We start from the raw sequence: 20306 nt of genomic DNA, 5'->3' as shown, positions 1-20306 counted from the left end.
GGTGACGATGCTTTCCCATAAGGCTGCTCAAAGGACTAAAGGAGGTCCTGGAAAAAACGTGTGCAGCACAAAACATGGCACGCAGGGTGCACGGACGCAGCTTTAAGGAGAAGGAAAAACTTAGCCTAGGGAGCACCTGAGTGAAAGTGCACGCAAACCATTCGGGAGGAGTCTGCATTCTCTTGCCCTGGCCGAAAGCCCGTGCTTTCAGGAAATTCCTAATGAAGCAGGAAGTAGCATATTTTCCCAGATAACCTCCACTTTATCCCTTTTATTTCCAGTCTACAGTTTTAATGACCCTCTTTACTGAACTGCTCTTCAAAGAGACTTTTTTTAAAGAGTTTGACAGAGAGAGAGAGAGAGATAGAGAGAGAGAGAGAAAACAAGCAGGTTGGAGCAGCAGGCAGAGGGAGAGGGAGAACCAGGATCCCCATGAAGCAGGGAGCTCGATGCAGTACTTGATCCCAGGACCCCGGGGTCATAACCTGAGCTGAAGACAGATGCCTAACCGACTGAGCCAACCAGGTGCCCCAAGAGACTATTTTATAGTATTTCGCCTCTGGAGGAAGTGGAAGGTCCGTGTTATCTGGGGTCTGGAGAAAAAGAATGAAATCCAGGGCAGCCTGGATTGCTCAGTGGTTGAGTGTCTGCCTTCGACCCAGGGCATGATCCTGGAGACCCAGGACAGAGTCCCGCGTCGGGCTCCCTACATGGGGCCTGCTTCTCCCTCTGCCTGTGTCTCTGCCTCTCTGTTTCTTATGAATAAATAAAATCTTAAAAAAAAAAATGAAATCCTGCCATCTGCAACAACATGGATGGACCTAGAGGATATTAGGCTCTGTAACTCAAAGACAATCACTGTACGATTTCACTTCTGTGTGGAATCTAAAAAACAGAACAAATCAGAAACAGACTCATAAACACAGAGAACAAACCAGTGGTTGTCAGAGAGGAGGAGGGTGGGTGTGGGACGGGCAGCTGAAGGGGATGAAGAGTACAACCTTCCGGTTATAAAATCAGTCAGTCGTGGGGGTATAACGTACGGCACAGGGAACACAGTCACTAATACAGTAGTACCCGTGGATGGGGACAGTGAGTTATCCAGATCCGTCAGAGTGATCACATTGTGCATTTGTAACGTATAAAAATATCAACACACGATGCTGTATATTGGAAACTAACAGAACGTTGTGTGTCAGTTACATGTCAATTAAAAGCAAACAGAAGAATTCAGCAAAGTGACAAACCTGATCACCCAAGGCAGAGACGGGCAGCATGTCGGAGGGAGGAGGCCCAGGATTAGGGAGGATCCTGGCTCCTCCTGTTTCTCAGGGCACCTGTCTTGCACACCTGTGTCTCGGTCTCATCGTGATTTCAGAGGCAGAGGCCACATCTCTGGGGCCCTTCCTGCTTTAACACGATCCGATTGTATAAATTCGTATAACCAGACTCTACTTAGTAGCTGGTACTGGCCCCAACAACATACGCACAGAAACAGTCACTGGGTTGCTGAGACACCCGTGCAGAGCATCCCTTTGGGAAGGTTGCTCAATTTCTCCCGATTCACGAGCTCTGAAAATGAGGAGGAGGTGCCAGTAACTGTTCCAGGAAAAAGCTGCCTCCTTACTCGCCTCAGAAGCCATTTGGCTGCCAGAGACACAGGGTCCTCAGCCTGGGGCAGAGCCCCCAAGTGGACTTTTTAAATTTTTAATTTTTTTTGTTCTTAAAGATTTTATTTATTTATTCATAGAGACACACAGAGAGAGAGAGAGAGAGAGAGCCAGAGACACAGGCAGAGGGAGAAGCAGGCTCCATGCAGAGAGCCCAACGCGGGACTCGATCCAGGGTCTCCAGGATCATGCCCCGGGCTGCAGGCGGCACTAAACTGCTGCGCCACCGGGGCTGCCCCAAGTGGACTTTTTTTAAAGGAAAAAAAAATTTAAGGCTGGTAGCACTTACTGATGCTAAGACTGCAGTGTAAACTAAAGCTCACAGAACAGATGATCTGGAACTGACCAGGAATGAAATTTCAGTTTCTAGATCAGTTCTCTGGCAGGCCGAGGGAATAAGAGTTGGAGGCAAACTGGAGCACACCAGCTGCTTTCTCTTCTATTAACTCCCGATGCTCTTCAAACTCGCCACAGTGCGATGCAGTCAGTTGAAACTACAGGATGCCAGAGGATGGTGGCTTCACTTCCCTGGAGCTTGGTGGAGCAGAGCAGACCCTGTCTCTGGCAAGGTACTACACCAAGGTTACCACATAAAGTACAGAACACCCAGGTAAATTTCAATTTCAAATAAACAACACATCGTTTTTGGCTATAAGTACATTCCACACAGTATTTGGAGCATACTTATGGGGAAAAAATGCTTCATTGTTTATCTGAAATTCCAATTTAACTGGGCACCTTGCATTTCTATTTGCTAAATATGGTACCTCAATTACACCCATTTCAAGCAAAGACTAGTTGGTTCTTAGTCTCAGAGTGTAACAACATCACCAAACCAACCTCTCCCCCTGCCAAAACAAAAAACTCTCAAAACAAAACTTGCCTTTTTATTTCCAGGACATGTTTTTTAAAAGTAGGTCTGTAAGTATCTAATAAAAAAAAATAATTAAAAAAAAAAAAAAAAACAGAAAAAAGAGATGGATCTTCTTCTAAGTCTCCCTATTTAAGAGCTCAGCACGCCACTGGCGATAGACACTGGTACCAGCTAGTTCTTTGGGCAACCCTCACCCCAAAAGCGACTGGCTCCCGACTCATCGGGGTAGGGGGAGAAGGGAGGAAGAGCAGAATTCAAAGGTGGCTACTTTTGCAAAGAGACCCGCTGGGGCAGAGGAACAGGGGAGGAGGCAGGACAGGGGAGGGCGGAAGAATGAGAGAAAGCAGTGCCAGAGCCCAAGCCACAGAACATACGTGTCCCTCTACACAGAACACCCACCCAACCACAAGCTACCTGTGAGGTAAAGGAAAGTTATGGCTTTAATAGAATGCCAGCAGTTGAAGGACACATTCCCACCCCACCCTCATCCCTGACTTCTCCCCAGTCTCTGCATTTGCACTGAGAACCAGGGAACCCCTGCCCACACACTGCTGGTTTTCTGGACAGACAGAAGCTGCAGGGCCTCAGGCAGTAAAGGGCAGTTCACTGCGCTGGGGTAGGTGAAGAGACAAACACCTCCCCGAGTTTTTCTGAAATTGTGTTTATTATCCTGGTCAGAAGTTACTCATCCGATACAGTAGTCCTGAATTTTCATTTTGCATGGTTATAACAGAGTGAATGATTAGCTTGCAATTCAAGGCATTTTTCATAAGCTTTGCTCTTCAAAATGGTATTAGTGTTGTTGTTGGGCAAAGTCCTCAACGGCAAAGAAATTACATTAATGAAATGAAATCAAGAATGATGTGCTGGTACCACAGATTACAAAATGGCTCTAAGCAAACCATTCCCCTACCTCTCACGGCAAGAGAGATCAAGAGCTAAAAATACCTTAGAAAAACAAATGGCACCTAATACTCATATAAGGGTCAAGTTTGTAAATTATTAATCCATGGTACTCAAAAGTGAGAGAATTAAATACAAAGCTAAAATCTGGTAAATCTTCTCATTTCCTCTTCTTCGTGGAATATAGTTTTTCTTCAAGTGGGACTGGGACAATCCCTTCACACTCTTTTACTTCCTGGGTCAGAGGGTGTCTTATAACATTCGGTCTAATCACATCAACGTCTCGAGACAAATGTTCCATTATGCTCTCAACAGCTGTGGCTGGTGCATAAAAATCCACCAAGAAATACCTGCAATAAAATAAAAATTTGTGAATTCCTGCATTCTGAAATACAACACTTTCACTATTTCACTATTTTGGTCAATGTTTTCACTTTACTCCTCTCCAGAGAAGATCAATTACACAAATACACACACACACACACACACACACACACACACACACACACACCTTTGTCAAAACATAGAAACTACCAGCTGACCAGCTAAACAGTGGTACTGGCCCAACCTCCCTCTTCCTATGGCTGGTCCCATTACATTCTTGTGAAAATCTGAAATTAAACAAACTCTATGGTAGCACAAAGCATTGTGACATTACATACAGCAAAGTCTAGAAAGTACAGTAAGATTACAGGTCTAAGGAACAGAATGTACTATTCAACAAGGCTAAATTCTTCAAACCATTTTTGAGAAAACGTCTATTAGGTAAGTCTTCTAATTTTCTAAAGGAGTTTACAAGTAACTTAGTGCACCTAAGAGGCACAGTGCATACCATGAGCCACACTTCCCAAGCAAGGGAAAAGATTCTGAAAGGCCTGGGACTTGTCTAAGACTATCATGCATGTTCGAGAACTGACAACAGAAAGAAAATCATATGAATCTTGGGAAAGAGAAAGAGCTTAACATTCTTCCACTCAGAGTAGACTAAGGCTAATCCAGAAGGGCATCTACAGCCCACATCAACGACTTCATCAGCTCAGCTGGATGATGTTACAAAGGAAGAAGCATCCCTCCTCCCTGCCTGCACCCTCCTCTCAGTTCTCAAAGTATAAGCCTCCCTTGTACTGTTTGGTTTGAACCACAGTGCTGTGAAAGGACAGTTTTCAGGGCAGTAGTTCAGAATTCTGCAATGTTCCAGCTGGCTAAGATGACCTCTGACATCGCTTACTTTGTTCTAGCCACACTCTCCTCCCCAAGCATATTCCCATCCTAGGTCTTTGCACTCACTGTTCCTTCTGTCAGAAATGTTTGCCTGAGTTCCACAGAGCTCACCCCTCACTTCCATCATGTCTCTGTCCAAATGTCACCTTGTCAGAAAGGTCCTCTTTGATCACGGCTCCTAAAGTAACATCCTCCCCTGCCCGCCCACCCAGGCTTATTACTCCATCTGCCTTACTCGGTGCTTTCTTGTTTCCCAGAGTGCTTATCGCTGCAGATATAGGACATAATTTGTTTACTGTCTATCTCACTCCACTAAAACATAACTGCCATGAGAAGGACTTCTTTACTCCATCCCCAGCACCCTGAACAGAGGCTAACATATGTAGGTCCACAGTAAAGAGCCGACAGTGGCTGTGTTGGTGTGAAAGATGAATTCTCACAGAAAGCAGAAAAGACCAAACTGAAAACGGACAGATTCAATAAGAAAGGGAGTTATGGGTAAAAGGATGACATTTTGTGTAATTCCATACAAAGAGGGTTCAAAACTCATAAAACAACTTCCCAGGTGAACATCCACAATTAGCTGAGCCTAGTGGGAAAGTTATTCAAGTAAATATTAAAACTGAAAGGACAGAAAAACACACCATGCACAAACATGAACCAAAAGAAAGCTTAAGTGGTTTTAGTAGTATCAAAGTAGATTTCAGGGATCCCTGGGTGGCGCAGTGGTTTGGCGCCTGCCTTTGGCCCAGGGTGGGATCCTGGAGACCCAGGATCGAATCCCACATCGGGCTCCCGGTGCATGGAGTCTGCTTCTCCCTCTGCCTGTGCCTCTGCCTCTCTCTCTCTCTCTCTCTCTCTGTGTGACTATCATAAAAAAAAAAAAAAAAAAAAAAAATTCAAAGTAGATTTCAGAGCAAAGAAAATTCCCAGAGATAAAAAAAGATAATATAGAATAGAATGATCAGTTCACCAAGAAGACACAACAATCCTAAATGTGTATGTACCAGACAACAGAACTTCATCATACAGGAAGTAAAAACTAACAGAACTGAAAAGAGAAATAAACAAATCCACAATTACGGTTGGAGACTTCTAACTTCCTCTCAGTAATCGGTAAAACTAGTCAACAGAAATCAGCAAGGATACAGCAAAAGTGAGCATCACCATCAACCAACTGGATCTGACATTTATAGTACCCTCCACACAAAAAGAGCAGGGTACACATTGTTCACAGTTGCAAACAGAACATTTACCAAAGTCAACCAACCATATCCTGGGCCATAAAATAAGTTGCAATAAATCTAAAGGCATTCGAATCATACAGAAGACACTTGGGAAAATCCCCACAATTTGGAAACTACACATACATCTAAATAGTCTATGAGTCAAAGAAAAAGTCAAAAGGGAATGTGAATTGAATGAAAATGAAAACAACAAAGTTTGGGGAATGCCACTAAAGCAAGAACTTTATAGCACTAAACACCTATGTAAGAAAAGAGGAAAAGCCTGATGCCCGGGTGGCTCAGTTGGTTAAGTGCCTGCCTTAGGCTCAGGTCATGACCCTGGAGTCCCAGGATTGAGCCCTGTATCAGGGTCCCTGCTGAGTGGAGAATCTGCTTCTCCTTCTCCTTCTGCCCCTCCCCATTCTCTCTATCTCATTGTCTCAAATAAATAAATAATATCTTTTTTAAAAAAGAAAAGAGGAAAAGCCTCAAAGCTTCCACATTAAGAACCCAGAAAAAAGGGCAGCCCAGGTGGCTCAGCGGCCGCCTTCAGCCCAGGGCCTGATCCTGGAGACCCGGGATTGAGTCCCACGTCAGGCTCCCTGCATGGAGCCTGCTTCTCCCTCTGCCTGTGTCTCTGCACTTCTCTCTCTCTCTGTGTCTCTTATGAATAAATAAATAAAATCTTAAAAAAAAAAAACCCAGAAAAAATTATAAATACAAAGACAAGGGAAATAAAAGAGAGAGAAAAGAAAAGAATAAAGATCAGAGCAAAAATTTCTGAAGCTGAAAACAGAAAAACAATAGAGAACATCAATGAAACCAAAAACTAGTTCACTGAGATCAATAAAATTGACTTACTTCTAATCAGATTGATCAGTAGAAAATGAGGAGACAAATTACTAATATTCAGGAATGACAGAGGTAAAATGACTACAAATTTTACAGATAATAAAAAGATGGAAAAAGACTATTATGAACAAATTTTCCAAAAAATTTGACAACTTTGATGAAATTCCTTGAAAAATGCGAACTACCAAAACTTACTCCAAAAGAAACAGATAAGCTGAATAGCCCTATATCTGTTAAAGAATTTAAATGTGTAGTTAAAAACCTTCCACAAAGAAAATCAAAGGCCCAGATGGCTTCACCAGTGAATTCTATCAAATGCTGAGGGAAAACATACCAATTTTGACACAAACTGGTCCAGAAAATAGAGAAATACGTCCAAACTTTTTCCATCAGGCCAGCATTGCCCTGATGCCAAAACCAGATAAAGACATTATATAAGAAAATAAAAAACTGATATCTTAGGACATAAATGAAAAAAAAAAATCTAAAAATTTTAGCAAGTTGACCATTAAAATATATATGAAAAGAATAATATATCATGATCAAGGATCACAGCAAGCAAGACTGGTTTAACATCTGTAATCAATGTAAATCACATATTAATAAATTAAAAAAGAAAAACCAAAAAAAGAAAAAAGAAAAAAAAAGAAAAAAGAAAAACCATGTAATCATTCCAACAGATGCAAAACAAACAAAAACCATTTAAAAAAATACCATATCCAATTCCTGATAAACTCTCAGCAAAGCAGGGCTACAAGGGAACTTCTTTAACCTTACAAAGGATATCTTTGCAAAACCTGCAACTAACATCACACCAACTGGTCAAAATCTGAATGCTTTCCCCTGAGATTGAGAATAAACAAAGGGTGATGTTCTCATCATTTCTATTCAATATTTTGCTAGAGTTTCTTGCCAGTGTAATAAGGCAAGAAAAAAAAGAAAAGGCATCCAGATTAATAAGTAGTATAATTATCTATATTTACAGATGAAATGGCTGTGTATATAGAAGATTCTAAGAAATTTACAAAAAAGATACTAGAAGAAATATGTGAGTTTAGCAAGGTTGCAGTATACAAAAATCAACTGTACTTCTATATACTAGCAACAAATAATCACACCTTGAAATTAAATATGAAATGTTGAAGGATAAATCTGACAAAAGGTGTGCAAGACTTGTACACTAAAAACCATAAAACATTATTAAAAGAAGTTAAATAAAACCGACACAAATATCTTGTTCATAGGTAGAAAGATTCTAACTTATTTAGATGTCCATTCTCCAAAATTAATCTATAAATTCCTAAGGATCCCAATCAAAATCCTAAAAGACATTTTTGTTAGAAATTGATGAACAGATTCTAACGTACATAGGGAAATTCAAAGGACCTAGAATGGCCAAAACAACTTTGTTATTAGGAATAAAGTTGAAGGACTAACATTACCTGATTTCAAGACTTATTATAAAGCTATGGTAATCACAGCAGTATGGTATTTGCATAAAGATACACAAATAGTTCAATAGAATAGAGTCCAGAAATAGATCCATATATACATATATGCACAACTGATTTTTGAAAAAAATGCAAAGGCAATTCAATAGAGAAAGGACAGTCTTTTCAACAAATGGTGAACAATTCCAAATCTGTATACAAAAAATGAATTTTGATCCATACATGTATCATATGCAAAAATTAACTCAAAATGGAATACAGATCTAAATATAAAACATAAAGCTATACAACTAGAAGAAAATACAGGAGAAAACTTGTGACCTTGGGTTAAGCAAATACACCTCAGACATGACACTAAAAGCAAAATCCATAAAAAAATATTTGATAAACTAGACTTCATCAAAATTAAACCCTATTCTTTGAAAGATACTGTTAATAAAAAGACAAGCCACAGGCTGGGATTTATAAATCACACATCTGATAAAGGACTTATGTACAATATAAAAAACTTTTAAAAATTTATTTTAAAAAAACATTTTTTAGAAAAGGGCATAAAGTTTGAATAGGCATTTCACTAAAGATATATTATGGCAAAGAAGCACATGAGAACGATGCTTTGTCATTAGAGAAATGCAAATTCAAACCACAAAGAGACACCTACTAGAATGGCTAAAATTAAAAAGACTGACCATACGGAGTGTTAGGATACAGAGGAACTGGCATTTTCAACTCACTGTTAGTGAGAATACAATATGACATTAACTGTTTTTGGCATTTTCTTAAAAGCTAAACATACACTTGCCATTATGATCAAGCCATTCCACGCATAGGTATTTATCCAAGAAAATGAAAGCATTAGTCATCACAACAACTTGCATATGAATGTTCACAGTGGCTCCACTTACAATCCAAAACTGGAAACAACACAAATATCCATCAACATGTAAACTGATAAACTATCGTATGTCCATATAATCAATGGCATACTATTCAGCCATAAAAAAGGAATAAGCTGCTGATATACATGAATCTCATAATACTTTTGCTGATTGAAAGAAACGAGTGTATAAAAGGCCACAGGCTGTCTGATTTTATCTAAGAAAGATTCTAGAAAAAATAAACTAATCTACAGTGAGAGAAAGCAGACCAGTGGTCATCAGAGATACAAACAAGTGAAGAGAAGGATCACAAGATGCAGGAGGGAAACTGAGGGGTGACTAATTTATTATCTTGATTATAGTGAATTCACGGGTATATATATATGTGTCAAACCTTATTAAAGTGTATATTTCATATGTGTAATTTACTGTGTTGTCAATTTTCCCTATAAAACTGTTGATTTAATAATGGTGCATAAAAACCTGAATGGGCAGGCATTGGTGAATGATTTGGTATGAGTGGTAGTGATGAGAGAGCAATTAAAGATAATGAAGGCTCTCAGAGTTTATCAAGAAATGAAATAAATAGTGTGAACTGGAGCACCTGGGTGGCTCAGTCAGTTAGGTGTCCAACTCTTAATTTTAGTTCAAGTCATGATCTCAGGGTCGTGGGATGGATCCCCACATAGGAGCTCCACACTCAGCAGGGAGTCTGCTTGAGGATTCTCTTTCTCCCTCTCCTTCTGCCCCTCACTCCACTCACCCTCTCGCTCTAAAATAAATAAATTCATCGTTTTAAAAAAATGGTGTAGGGGTGCCTGGGTGGCTCAGGGGGTTAAGCATTTGCCTTTGGCTCAGGTCATAGTCCTGGAGTCCTGGGATCAAGTCCCAGATCAGGCTCCCTGCTCAGCTGGGAGTCTGTTTTCTCCCTCTCCTCTGCCCCTCCTCCTGTTCCTTCTTGATCTTGCTCACCCTCTTTCAAAAAAATAAATAAAATATTTTTTAAGAAATGGTATAAATTCCATCATCAAGTAAACTTCTTGATTAAGTAACTTGTACATTTGCTAACTGATTAAGATCACCATTTGGACTTACTCTGAAAATTATGCACCACCCTGGTCAAATTTTCCAAGGTGTAATTCCACTTGTTTATTTCTACTCCACATAAAAGGCACTAGATTCATAATCACACCCCAACTTAAGAACTGCTCATTTGTTCAACATTTAACTATTGATTACTTACCTTGAGTAAGGCTCTACAATAGAGCATAAAAAAGTTAGTGTGATCAATCTTAAATTACCTTCTCTTTGAACCCCCTGTCCACAATAACTATGGCTGCTGGTGGCCAGGGCAAGAAACTCTCTCACTTAGCAGAGCCCCAGCGTTTCTTTCTTCCCATTTTATTCATTTATTTTTCATTCTGTATTCAACAAAATGTCCTTCCAAACTACCACAGGCAAGTTATGACCTCCAACCTCTGTTTACCACGATTCCCACCATATTTATTCCAAGTAGTCCCCTCTCTCTAGAAAGTCCGTAGGGGTCCCTGCTCTCCAGTCAAGCCTGCCCTAGCAGTCAAGTATTCAAGTTATTCAATACCCCATCTGGGGTTCAGCAACCACTGTTTCTTTCCGTTTTCTATTCAACTGTACCAGAGGCATTTTTGTGGGCTAGCCTCAGGGTCTAAATAATATTTTTAAGAGGAAGTGGGTGCGCAGTTGCCAATGACCAACCCAAACACCCACAAATCAACTCTCATGCAGTCTTCCCAAACAACACTGTCCACATACTGGCACTCATGAAATCATCCTAAGAAAGACACCCAATGCTTTTGGATACCATTTTGTGATATGGGTAAAAAGAATATCTCAGGATAGAAGCTAGATGCCAGATATTATCAGAAACCTCTTATTTCGGGAATTAAAAGGAAAGTGTCTTACACAGAACTTTCTAATTTTCAAAGTGCTTTCATATCTTATCAACAGCTTCTGAGGAAGAAGATGAACAAGAAATGGAAGCTCCATTCCACATGGTCATTCAGAAAGTGGAAGAGGAAATGGTGCTGGGTATTGTTTTGGTCCAGAAGCTTTCTCCTAGCAACACTACTGCTCTAGTAGTTTTTGAAGTGGTCCTCCTACACACTGCCTCCTTTGAGTTTTATAAGGATTAAGTCATTAGCTCAGGTCACTCAGCTACTAAGTGGCCACAACCAGAATTCTAATAGAGCAGGTCTTCTGACTCCAGGATACAAGCAGCCACATACAGCTTTGGGACCAAAGGGTTACAGAATCACAGAATGTACATGGTGGAGAGGACCATGAAGACAATGCAGTCCAACCCCTTTGAGTTGCTTATGAGGGACCTGGGGAACTGATCTGCTCCAGGTCACAGGTTCCAAACTCCAGAATCCTCCATTCCCCACTCTGTCAACCACATCTCTTGGTACACCTGCAGACAGCATTCTAGGTTTCTCAAGGACAAGAAGTCCTACCTAAAAAAGACCTGGATGTCCAAGATGAGGCTATAACTTGGCTTCTGGAAGATCCCTGTTAGTATAAAAGCACCTCTAGCCTTTACTTTTTACCTAGTCTACCTTCCCTCCACCAGTCATGGACACTCCTCAAGCAACCAAAGCTAAACAAGAACATGGCCAAAACGCAAATAGGTTTCTGACCACAGCTGTGATGGTCATTTCATGTTATCACCCTGCTGATCTGTGCCTAGGGCTAAGGTGGGTGGGCAAAGACTGCTTCTGCTCCCATGGAAATTTCCACAAAAATGAAACATCCCCAAAATAAGTAAGAGGGCAAGTAGTTTCAGAGATGGGGAGATCTTGCTGTATTCACCACTCCTGGTTGAAAGCTGAAGCTCTTACCTTCCCACTTCCTTCCTAGGGCACTTCCACCATGAGGGAACCAAGCAGAAATCCAGGACAAACTCAAATCTCCATCTGCCTTAGTGGCCCAAGCACACGGGTCAATAGCCCACTATGGCTTCCTCATACAGAAAAGACCATGACCAATTCCTGGGTGTTGCCAGTAATCTTTTGTTCATATAAGTGGGCAAACTAAACTGGTCAGTGAACATCTGTTATGGGCAGACCTCAAAAGGAGGCTAAAAAAGGAGATACAGAGGGCCTTGGCCTCCCAGAACATATAGTCCAGCTGGAGAGAGAGGTCACAAGGCTGGTATGCTGGCAGAAACCTAGGCTCCCACTCTTCATACAAGTCCCCCAGGCCTGCAGGAACTGTGGAAATGATAGTAATGGACATCTGACACCTGGATGCTAGGCTTTTCTAATTTACAGAAGGATGACCCGAGGAGTGACAGTGACATGATAGCATATGGGGCACAGCCCTGCATTTCCATTTTTGCCCAGGAAGAAAGTGAGGCCTAAAAACAACCTTAGAGTAGTGGATTGGGCAATTCCTGATACCTGCAAGAATCCCTTTCTCTGACCACACAGGTCCATAAAAGATTTATAAAAATGGGAGTTAGGTTGGAAACATGACCTTGAACTCCCCTGATAACCCACTCCTTACATCCTGAAGACGGCCACGGAGAAGCCATTCTGAAGTCCAGATGAGCTGCTGTTCAAGGGAAGGGAGCCCGAAGAGGAATACAAGAGCCCTCTGCCCCACCACCAGTCTGGCCCTAAGAGGGGAGGATCAAGAGGATTCAAGAACCACAATTAAATACCAATCTTTACTTTTTCCCCTAACCAAGCTAGGCAGAACCAAAAACAAGACCATAGTCACAATACATGTGGACTTTCTTATCTCCATCCTCACAATTTAAGCTAGAGTAGTTGAGAATTATGACTACAATTCCAAGTGCCTAGACATACCTCAAAGCTGGCCTTCCAATTAGGAAAAAAAAATTTCTCCAAACAGTTTTCCATTCTCTAATCAACAATTAAATCAGTAAATGGACAAATCATATTGGAAAATCCAGTTTAGCAATCTAAAGTGTAATGATCTATATATTCCCAGCACCTTCAGTCCTGTGCTGCTCAGTGGCACCAGGTAGCCAAGGCCCATGTCAGCACCACCACCGCCTTAAACACAAAGCCCAGCAGTGTTTACATTTAAAGGTGTGTTTTCCCTTGTGTGGTTCTAATTACAAAATCACACTTGGTCTTCAAGGCAGAAATCAGTCTTACCCAAGCCATCTCTCTTTTCTACAGAACAGCACTTCACACTGATGCAGAACCAACTCCGCAGAAGTGCAAGTAGAGGGACGACAGGTACCAAGCAAGGAGATAAAGTACAAAAAAATGTTCAATATACTAATGCCATTCTCATTGCAGATTCCAGTGTTCAAAAGGTGGAGGGAACTATTTCATAGGCAGAGCCTGCCCGTGTGGCATTCCAGGTGATGAGTTACCCTTCTCTGCATTTCTTAAGAGACTCAACACTACACATCTCCCCATGAGCATGACTAAAACCCCAGGGATCTGAGAAGACCCAGAGAATGGCTTCCCCAGGACAGACTGAGCCCAATCCTGGGAAACCAGGCCACTGGGAACACTCCATCCACAGCAGTAGCTTCCCCAGGGAGCCAGCAGCTCTCACTAGCCTTCCACTCCTCCTCTGGGGTCCTGCCCCTAGACTCACTCCCCTTAGTCTCAAATTCCAAATTCCGCTAAGGCTGTCACCACCCCTACCTCCCACCCCCCTCCCTCCCACCCCCAGGTTGTTGAGGGAAGATATGTGTCTTCTTGCAGTGCTTAAAGGTCGTGATTGGTTTTTATTTCACTTTTGTCTTAGCCCTGCTATTTACAAGTTTACCGCAAAAGCGCTTGCCTGAATTTGAGTTATATTCTTTGTCTCTGTTTCTCTCAGACACAGTCGCACACTCACAGCCTCCCCTTCCCCCTAGCAGACAAGTGGAAATTTCCACTGAAACGCTCAGTGGCTCACGGTGGGTGGGGGGTGGAGAAGGGGGATGGGAGGGATTTGAAACCAAGAAGCATCTTCAAGCCTCTCTCAGAGGATAGGAAACAGATCTATCTGAATGCCAGTTTCTAGACTGTTAAACCTTGCTTGATCAGTTAAACCTTGCTCGATTCAGGCTTCACTGAGAGTGAATTCTTTACCTAAAAACCAAGGAACCCTCTGCATGGAAAAGCCCTATTTCTTTTTATATCTGTTGGGGCTCATGCATTTTTAAAACCACTAAACCTAGTGAAGAATCCTTACAAATCTCAGGAAGCTGCCACTAAAAAAGAAACCCCCAAGGCCGCAGCAGCTCTGCCTTGAAACCCGGTTGTGCAGCACCTTCACACAAGAATGGGGTCAGGATGCTGGCCTGGACTTAATGCTGGCAGGAAAGCACGAGAACATGGAAATGTTAGCTAACAGGAAAACTACAGAGAAGAATCAATCTCCTCTAGAGAGGGTGCCAGGTCTCTTGGAGTAAGCTGCAGACACATTTGGGGAGAGAGTCAGTAAAATTCCACTGATTCACCATAGAGTCAGTTATTTTTATCATTCTGCTTACCCGTAAATAGACGGGTATCTTATATGTAGGCCAGCAGATCTTATAAGCACCTATTTACATTTTAATACAGATGAGAATGGAGAAAGAAGGGACGACAGTCAAGAAAAGCCTCCTTCACTTCCTAAGAATTCCTTTAGGCACGCCTTCTGGGGTAAGTCCTATCTCAGAGCAGCAAAATCAGACCTTGTAACAACGGTCAAAGCCCAACAGGGGCATTGTTTTACAAACACACACAAGCCCAACGCTGAAATATGGACCACAGTCTCTTCTACAGTTCTCTCTCCTCCAGCAGAAAGCCCATTCAGTCTCAATCCAGCCCCATCTAGTGGAAAGAGAGCCTTATACTAGTAATTGCAGCCCTGAAGTCTGACACTGGAATGGTTCTGGCAGAGGGTGACTGACACCACGACTCAAAATACCCATCCCTTTCTAGCAAGGGTTTAAAGGAGCATCTACTCCTACTGCTCCCCTCTGCATATGTGACACCATCACCTTTTAGACTGAGAAATACAGTAGGAATCTTCTACAACACCAACCTTCCCTTTCTCAGAGCTGATGAAAGAATGAAGGTGAACATCTGAAGGTACAAAGTAGAGAAAAATCTATGGGCCCCCAGGAAACCAAAGCAAATCCAGAGCTGAGAATGAATTTCGGAACTTTTAAAACCTGCCCCCACCCCCTTCTTCCCCAACTCTGAGTCATGCTTCAACCGCTTCCAGACACTGCCTGGAAACAACAGGTGGTGAGTGAGGCCAGAGCCTCCATCTAGAAATCTGGTCCAGAAGACCCAAACTTCCTAACCACCCCAGCATGGCCCAAGGAGCAACAGGGGCATCTGGTTAATTCCTTTTTGGTCTAATTTCACATCACCTGGGGTACACCTTAACAAGTATTTGGAATATAACAAGTGTACTTGATTTTTTGGCATAGACTGGTCAGAGATTGATATAATAATAAATACCAGGTCCTAACACTCCCTCTGGGGAGGCTCCCCAGATAACTGTGAGGCAGCAGTATCTCTCCTATCTATCCACTTTTCTACACATCTTTATTTTGGGCCCCCTTAGCATGCATTTGGAGGAAGGTGGTGAGGATGCAGAGTGATAAAGGCAATCACCCAACAAGATGGGAAGTAACTGCCACAGACGCTTATCAGCCAGGCCAGGTAAGCCCAGCTGTGCTAGGCTCTTATACCTCTTTGGCTGGTTCCTACGTGAGCAACATGCAGTCAAGTCCCTGATTCAACTGAAAACTCCTTGTGACCAAGACCACAATAATCACCAGAACCATCCTGATATCTAGGAATACTACCAGGATATACATTTCCTCCCTATTTAATGTAAGAGCAACAAATACATAATACCAACAGTACCACAATGCGATATGGGTTCTTGGAGGGCATCGAGTTCACTCGTTAGCCAGCTAAAAAAATTGGCTTTCACGTACCAACCTCCGGATTCAAATCAGCACCTCACCAAAATTACAGATACAGGCCATGCCTCCAGGGATGTCCCAAGAGTTAAAAACTTTTGAATGCTAAATTCATAACAAACAATTCTACAGTTTCTTTTTAATCAGTTCGAAAAATTGAGCCTTTCCAGGGCCAAGCACATATCCACTTAATACATGTTTGTAACACCTTATGTGGTTACATGTGACGCACACACAGACCTAACCAAATGAACAAAAGCCTGGTACAAACATCACTGAGGGTAGTGACCTGAGGGCAAGACTGGCTGAAGTCAAGAGAGTATCAGACTACACTTCAGCTCCACACTACAGACAACTGACATACCACTCAATTTTTTTTTTAAGATTTTATTTATTCATGAGAAACACAGAGAGGAGAGAGAGAGAGGCAGAGACACAGGCAGAGAGAGAAGCAGGCTCCATGCAGGTAGCCTGATGTGGGACTCGATCCGGGGTCTCCAGGATCACACCCCGGGCTGAAGGAGGCGCTAGACCACTGAGCCACCTGGGCTGCCTCATACCACTCAATTTTTAATCTTTACCCAGGTAATGCCAAAATACATCAGCCCCTCCTCTCCTTTTACCAAAAGACACTGTGAAGAATATTAACGAGTGATACAAAAATAAGTTAAGGGTCATAAAAAGTTGATAAGCGAAGCCAACTTCTTACTAAAGGGCTCTTCCCATTAGCACACTAATGTATGCTGCACATCTCTAGAAGGGATCAGATTGTGTAAGGGACTTCACATGTAAATGCTCGCTCACTTGCTCTCGCTCACATATACACAACATTTTTTGATGGAGCATATCTGTATAACTAGTATTTCAGAGACTGCACTTTGGAAAACACTACCTTAGACAAATACATACCAGACATTGATTAATCCCAGAAAAGCAAGCTTAAACCATGAGCCTCCCCAACTGGGAGGGAGGTTCCGTATCTATGTACAACACACGAATATAGTACACTTTATGAATACTCCTCCTCCTTTGCTGAGGAGTCTGAAAGTAAAAGAGCCAGAAATAAAATTGTTAAATGTAAATGAACTAAGTGACAGCAAGAGTCCTTGGTGGGGCACATGCACCTTGTCAGGAATCAGAATGTAGGGCTAAGAGTTGTCAGAAGTTGTGGCTTAGTTCCAAAGGAGTTCCTCCACAATCTGAATGTATGCCATCCACAAGAGAAAAACAGCACCACCCAACCCCAGCACCACACACAGACGCCTGACAACTAAATTAGTTTGTACAGTGGTCCTCAGAACATGGTCCTCAGACAGCGGCATTAGTACTACCCAAGCACTTGCGAGAAGTGCCAACTCTAGAATGCTGGTCACACCAACCCTCAGTAAATCCTGCTTGGAAAGGGGGCAGAAGAAAGCACCCTTAGTGCACATCCCTGAAAGCACAGGCATGAGGGAATGGGCTTCTCTCCCTGCTCAGTGCTTTCCAACTGAGAACCCCACTAGTAATTCTTAGCTAAATTTTATATGCTCCACTCTAAACAAAAAGGCAAAAGCATTCATAGCCCTGCCGTTAGAATGAAGCCCCTTTGTGGTTAAGCTAAAAAAACAAAATGTTACACACACCATCTCCATCCCTCTCTGTGATGACTGTGGAAGAGGAATCGCCACTGTGCATTTCACGTTGCCTAGCAACACCGCAGGCACTCTCTTCAGAGGTGTTCTCAAGAAGCTGAACACTAGCACAAAACAAGGGGAAGCAATCAAAAGATGAGATCTGCAGTATGTGCCACCCCTTGGCAGAGGTTTCAATGCAGTAAGAAAACCTCGGTGTGAGGCATGACTGCATGCAGACCTCTCCTGTGGACTGCACTTGCACAAGACCACCAGTCCCACGTGGATAAAAGCAGCACCATCCAATGCTCTGTGCCGTCCACAGAGCACATCAAGATGATCTCATTTGATCCCCACGACAACGTAGAGGGAGAACGACCACCTGAGTTCAGTATCCAAGGAAGCGTCAATCAGAGAGGCTAAAGACCTGTTGAAAACCACACAGCTGGCAAGCACCAGAGGGAGAGCAGAGTCTTCCACTCTGGGGCTTTTCCACTATACTAATAACTGACTTCCATCTTCTCTATCACTACCTCTAGGAAACTCAATAGCAGATCTCTCCTCCAAACCCGAAACCCTGAGTGTAAAAAATAACATCACCAGAGGTCAGGTGACGTTCAGGTCAATTCAACAAGCAAACAGATATCAAAGAATTTCTATTAGGATAGTGATCAATCACTACAGAGTCAAATCTTTGATGTGTTTGAGGAAGTTGCTATATATACTTCTTGAGAAAGAAATCTCAGAGCAGATTATTGTGATTATTGTTTGGATCTCATAAAACCATTTCTTGATTGTGGGTCAGGCGCTGGTTATACTCTTTGCTCAAAAGAAGTACCTTTTGCTTGTTACCTGCGACCCACATTATTGACAAAGGATGCACTGAGTATGTGGACAGTGCATTGCTCACTGAGGCATTTTAAAGGCAAAGCTAGAGATGTCAGGGGAAAACAGTGCTTAGGTTGACAAGAAAAGTTTGCCACGCTCAGAAGCTTATAAACCTGTTGCTCCTTTCGTGATTTGTCCTCATACTCTGATTATGGTTCATTACCAGCCAGCTTTACCGTAGCTCACTTAAATGACAACGCCCCTAGAGGATGTCCCTGCACACCGTGAGGCACAACAGAGATCTCCTGAGAAATTACAATAATTTCTAAGATAAACTAACCAAAGACATTTTTCAAGATTTATGAAGTAACTTACCCTCCTCTAACGTGCCGCTGATTGTGGGCAGAAATCCTGTAAGGCAGAGCTCGGTCGCCAAGGTTTTCCAAGTGCCTCACTATCGCCCCTCTGTCCATCAGGGCTTCTAAGGTACGTTTCAAAGCAGCAGCAGTCTCTGGCTGTTTTTTTGTTTTCATTTTTAAAGAGAAGAAAAAAACAGAATCACTATATGAACTAGAACGATTAAGTCTGGTCAGTTCCAATCATAACAGCTCTACTGGTAGGGAAAAAAAGCAACAAAATAACTGTTTTGCTAACTTAAAATTTAAAGAGAGAGACATTTAGTGTAAGGATATGAGATAGCTCACAGATACGAAGGAAAATCTGAAGAACCAGGACTCGGAGAGTTCAGGAACCAGAGCAGCTCCAGGGATCTGGGAGGCAGGAACTAATAAATGGCTTCTTCAGAGCACCTTGGCCAGGATGAATCCACGCCAATCATTGTCAGTCCTTGTATCCCATGACTCAAAATCCAAATTCCAGGGCAAGAGCATCCCATCCTTTTGGCAGGATACTTTGATTGACCATCCCACCAGAACCATAGCCAGTGCGAAAAGGGGTTGTCCCCAAAGAAAAACAGGGAGATTATAACCAAAAGGGGAAAAGGATGACTAAGACCCAATCTCTGCTCTCTTGGAGCTTACAATCTAATAAAGGGATTAACACAAAAAGTCACATCAGAAGACCAGAGGGCAGAACACAGGAGTGACAGAGGGACTAGAGAGCTTGTGAAAGGCAGCACACTCAGCTGGGAAAATGACTGCATTAAAGAGAAGTTTGAGAGGAGCCCTCTGATGAGTGACAACAGGAGATGCAAAGAACCAATGGAACAGGATCTGAGTAAAGGAGGAAAGGCAAGAACTAGTACAAGTGCCTGGAGGAAATGACTAGAAGGAGTTCGACTGGATGAAGATCAGGACACAGGAGGGCTGAGAGGCAAAAGGTTGGGTGCAAGCATATAAAGACTAAATACTTGTTTAAAAAAAAAAAAGAACAGTATAAAATCCCACCACGCAGAGATAGAAAAGTTTGAACTTTGGTGAATTCCTTTCCAGATGTCTCTCTTTACATATGCACACAAAGATACTTTACAGGGTAAACCTGAAAGCAGCAAGTTAGATTATGTGGCAAACGAGGCGGAGATGTGGCCAAGGAGGGGCCCCAAAATCCAGTGGCTGAGAAAATGGTATGGTTACTAACAGCTAAAGGGAAATATGCAGGAGCTGGCTGGGGACAATTTTAAAGGATGAACTTCACATGCTGGTTCTGAGCTGCCCAGAGCTCCTCAAGGTTGACCTCTCAAGATGTAAACCTTAAGTTCAAAACAGCAGTGTGGGTTAAAACTGCCCATTTAAGAATCATCTGCACAGGAGGCTGTCCGAAGCCCCCCCTACTCCTACCCCAGGAGTAGGGGGACCATGGAGGGAGGGTGCAGGGGCAGAAGACATAAACAGAACCTT

The 20306-nt window shown here is 42.5% G+C and overlaps 1 protein-coding gene across 1 annotated transcript in view; it reads right to left on the bottom strand.

Moving 5' to 3' along the window:
- Positions 1-3189: 3189 nt before the first annotated feature.
- MRPS6 (mitochondrial ribosomal protein S6) overlaps positions 3190-20306 on the bottom strand; it is a 66701-nt gene continuing 49584 nt past the window's right edge. Inside the window, exons 4-6 of the mRNA XM_049104525.1 lie at positions 18826-18965; positions 17635-17747; positions 3190-3797 (exon numbers count right to left, since the gene is read on the bottom strand). Of these exons, the coding sequence (XP_048960482.1) occupies positions 3748-3797; positions 17635-17747; positions 18826-18965 (303 nt within the window). The 3' untranslated portion in view covers positions 3190-3747. The remainder of the gene's footprint in view (positions 3798-17634; positions 17748-18825; positions 18966-20306) is intronic.

This window comes from Canis lupus, chromosome 31, assembly GCF_003254725.2.
Source record: "Canis lupus dingo isolate Sandy chromosome 31, ASM325472v2, whole genome shotgun sequence".
In the NCBI taxonomy this organism is placed as follows: Eukaryota; Metazoa; Chordata; class Mammalia; order Carnivora; family Canidae; genus Canis; species Canis lupus.
The sequence above is the reverse complement of the archived record's forward strand: the minus strand, read 5'-3'. Positions and strand labels throughout refer to the sequence as shown.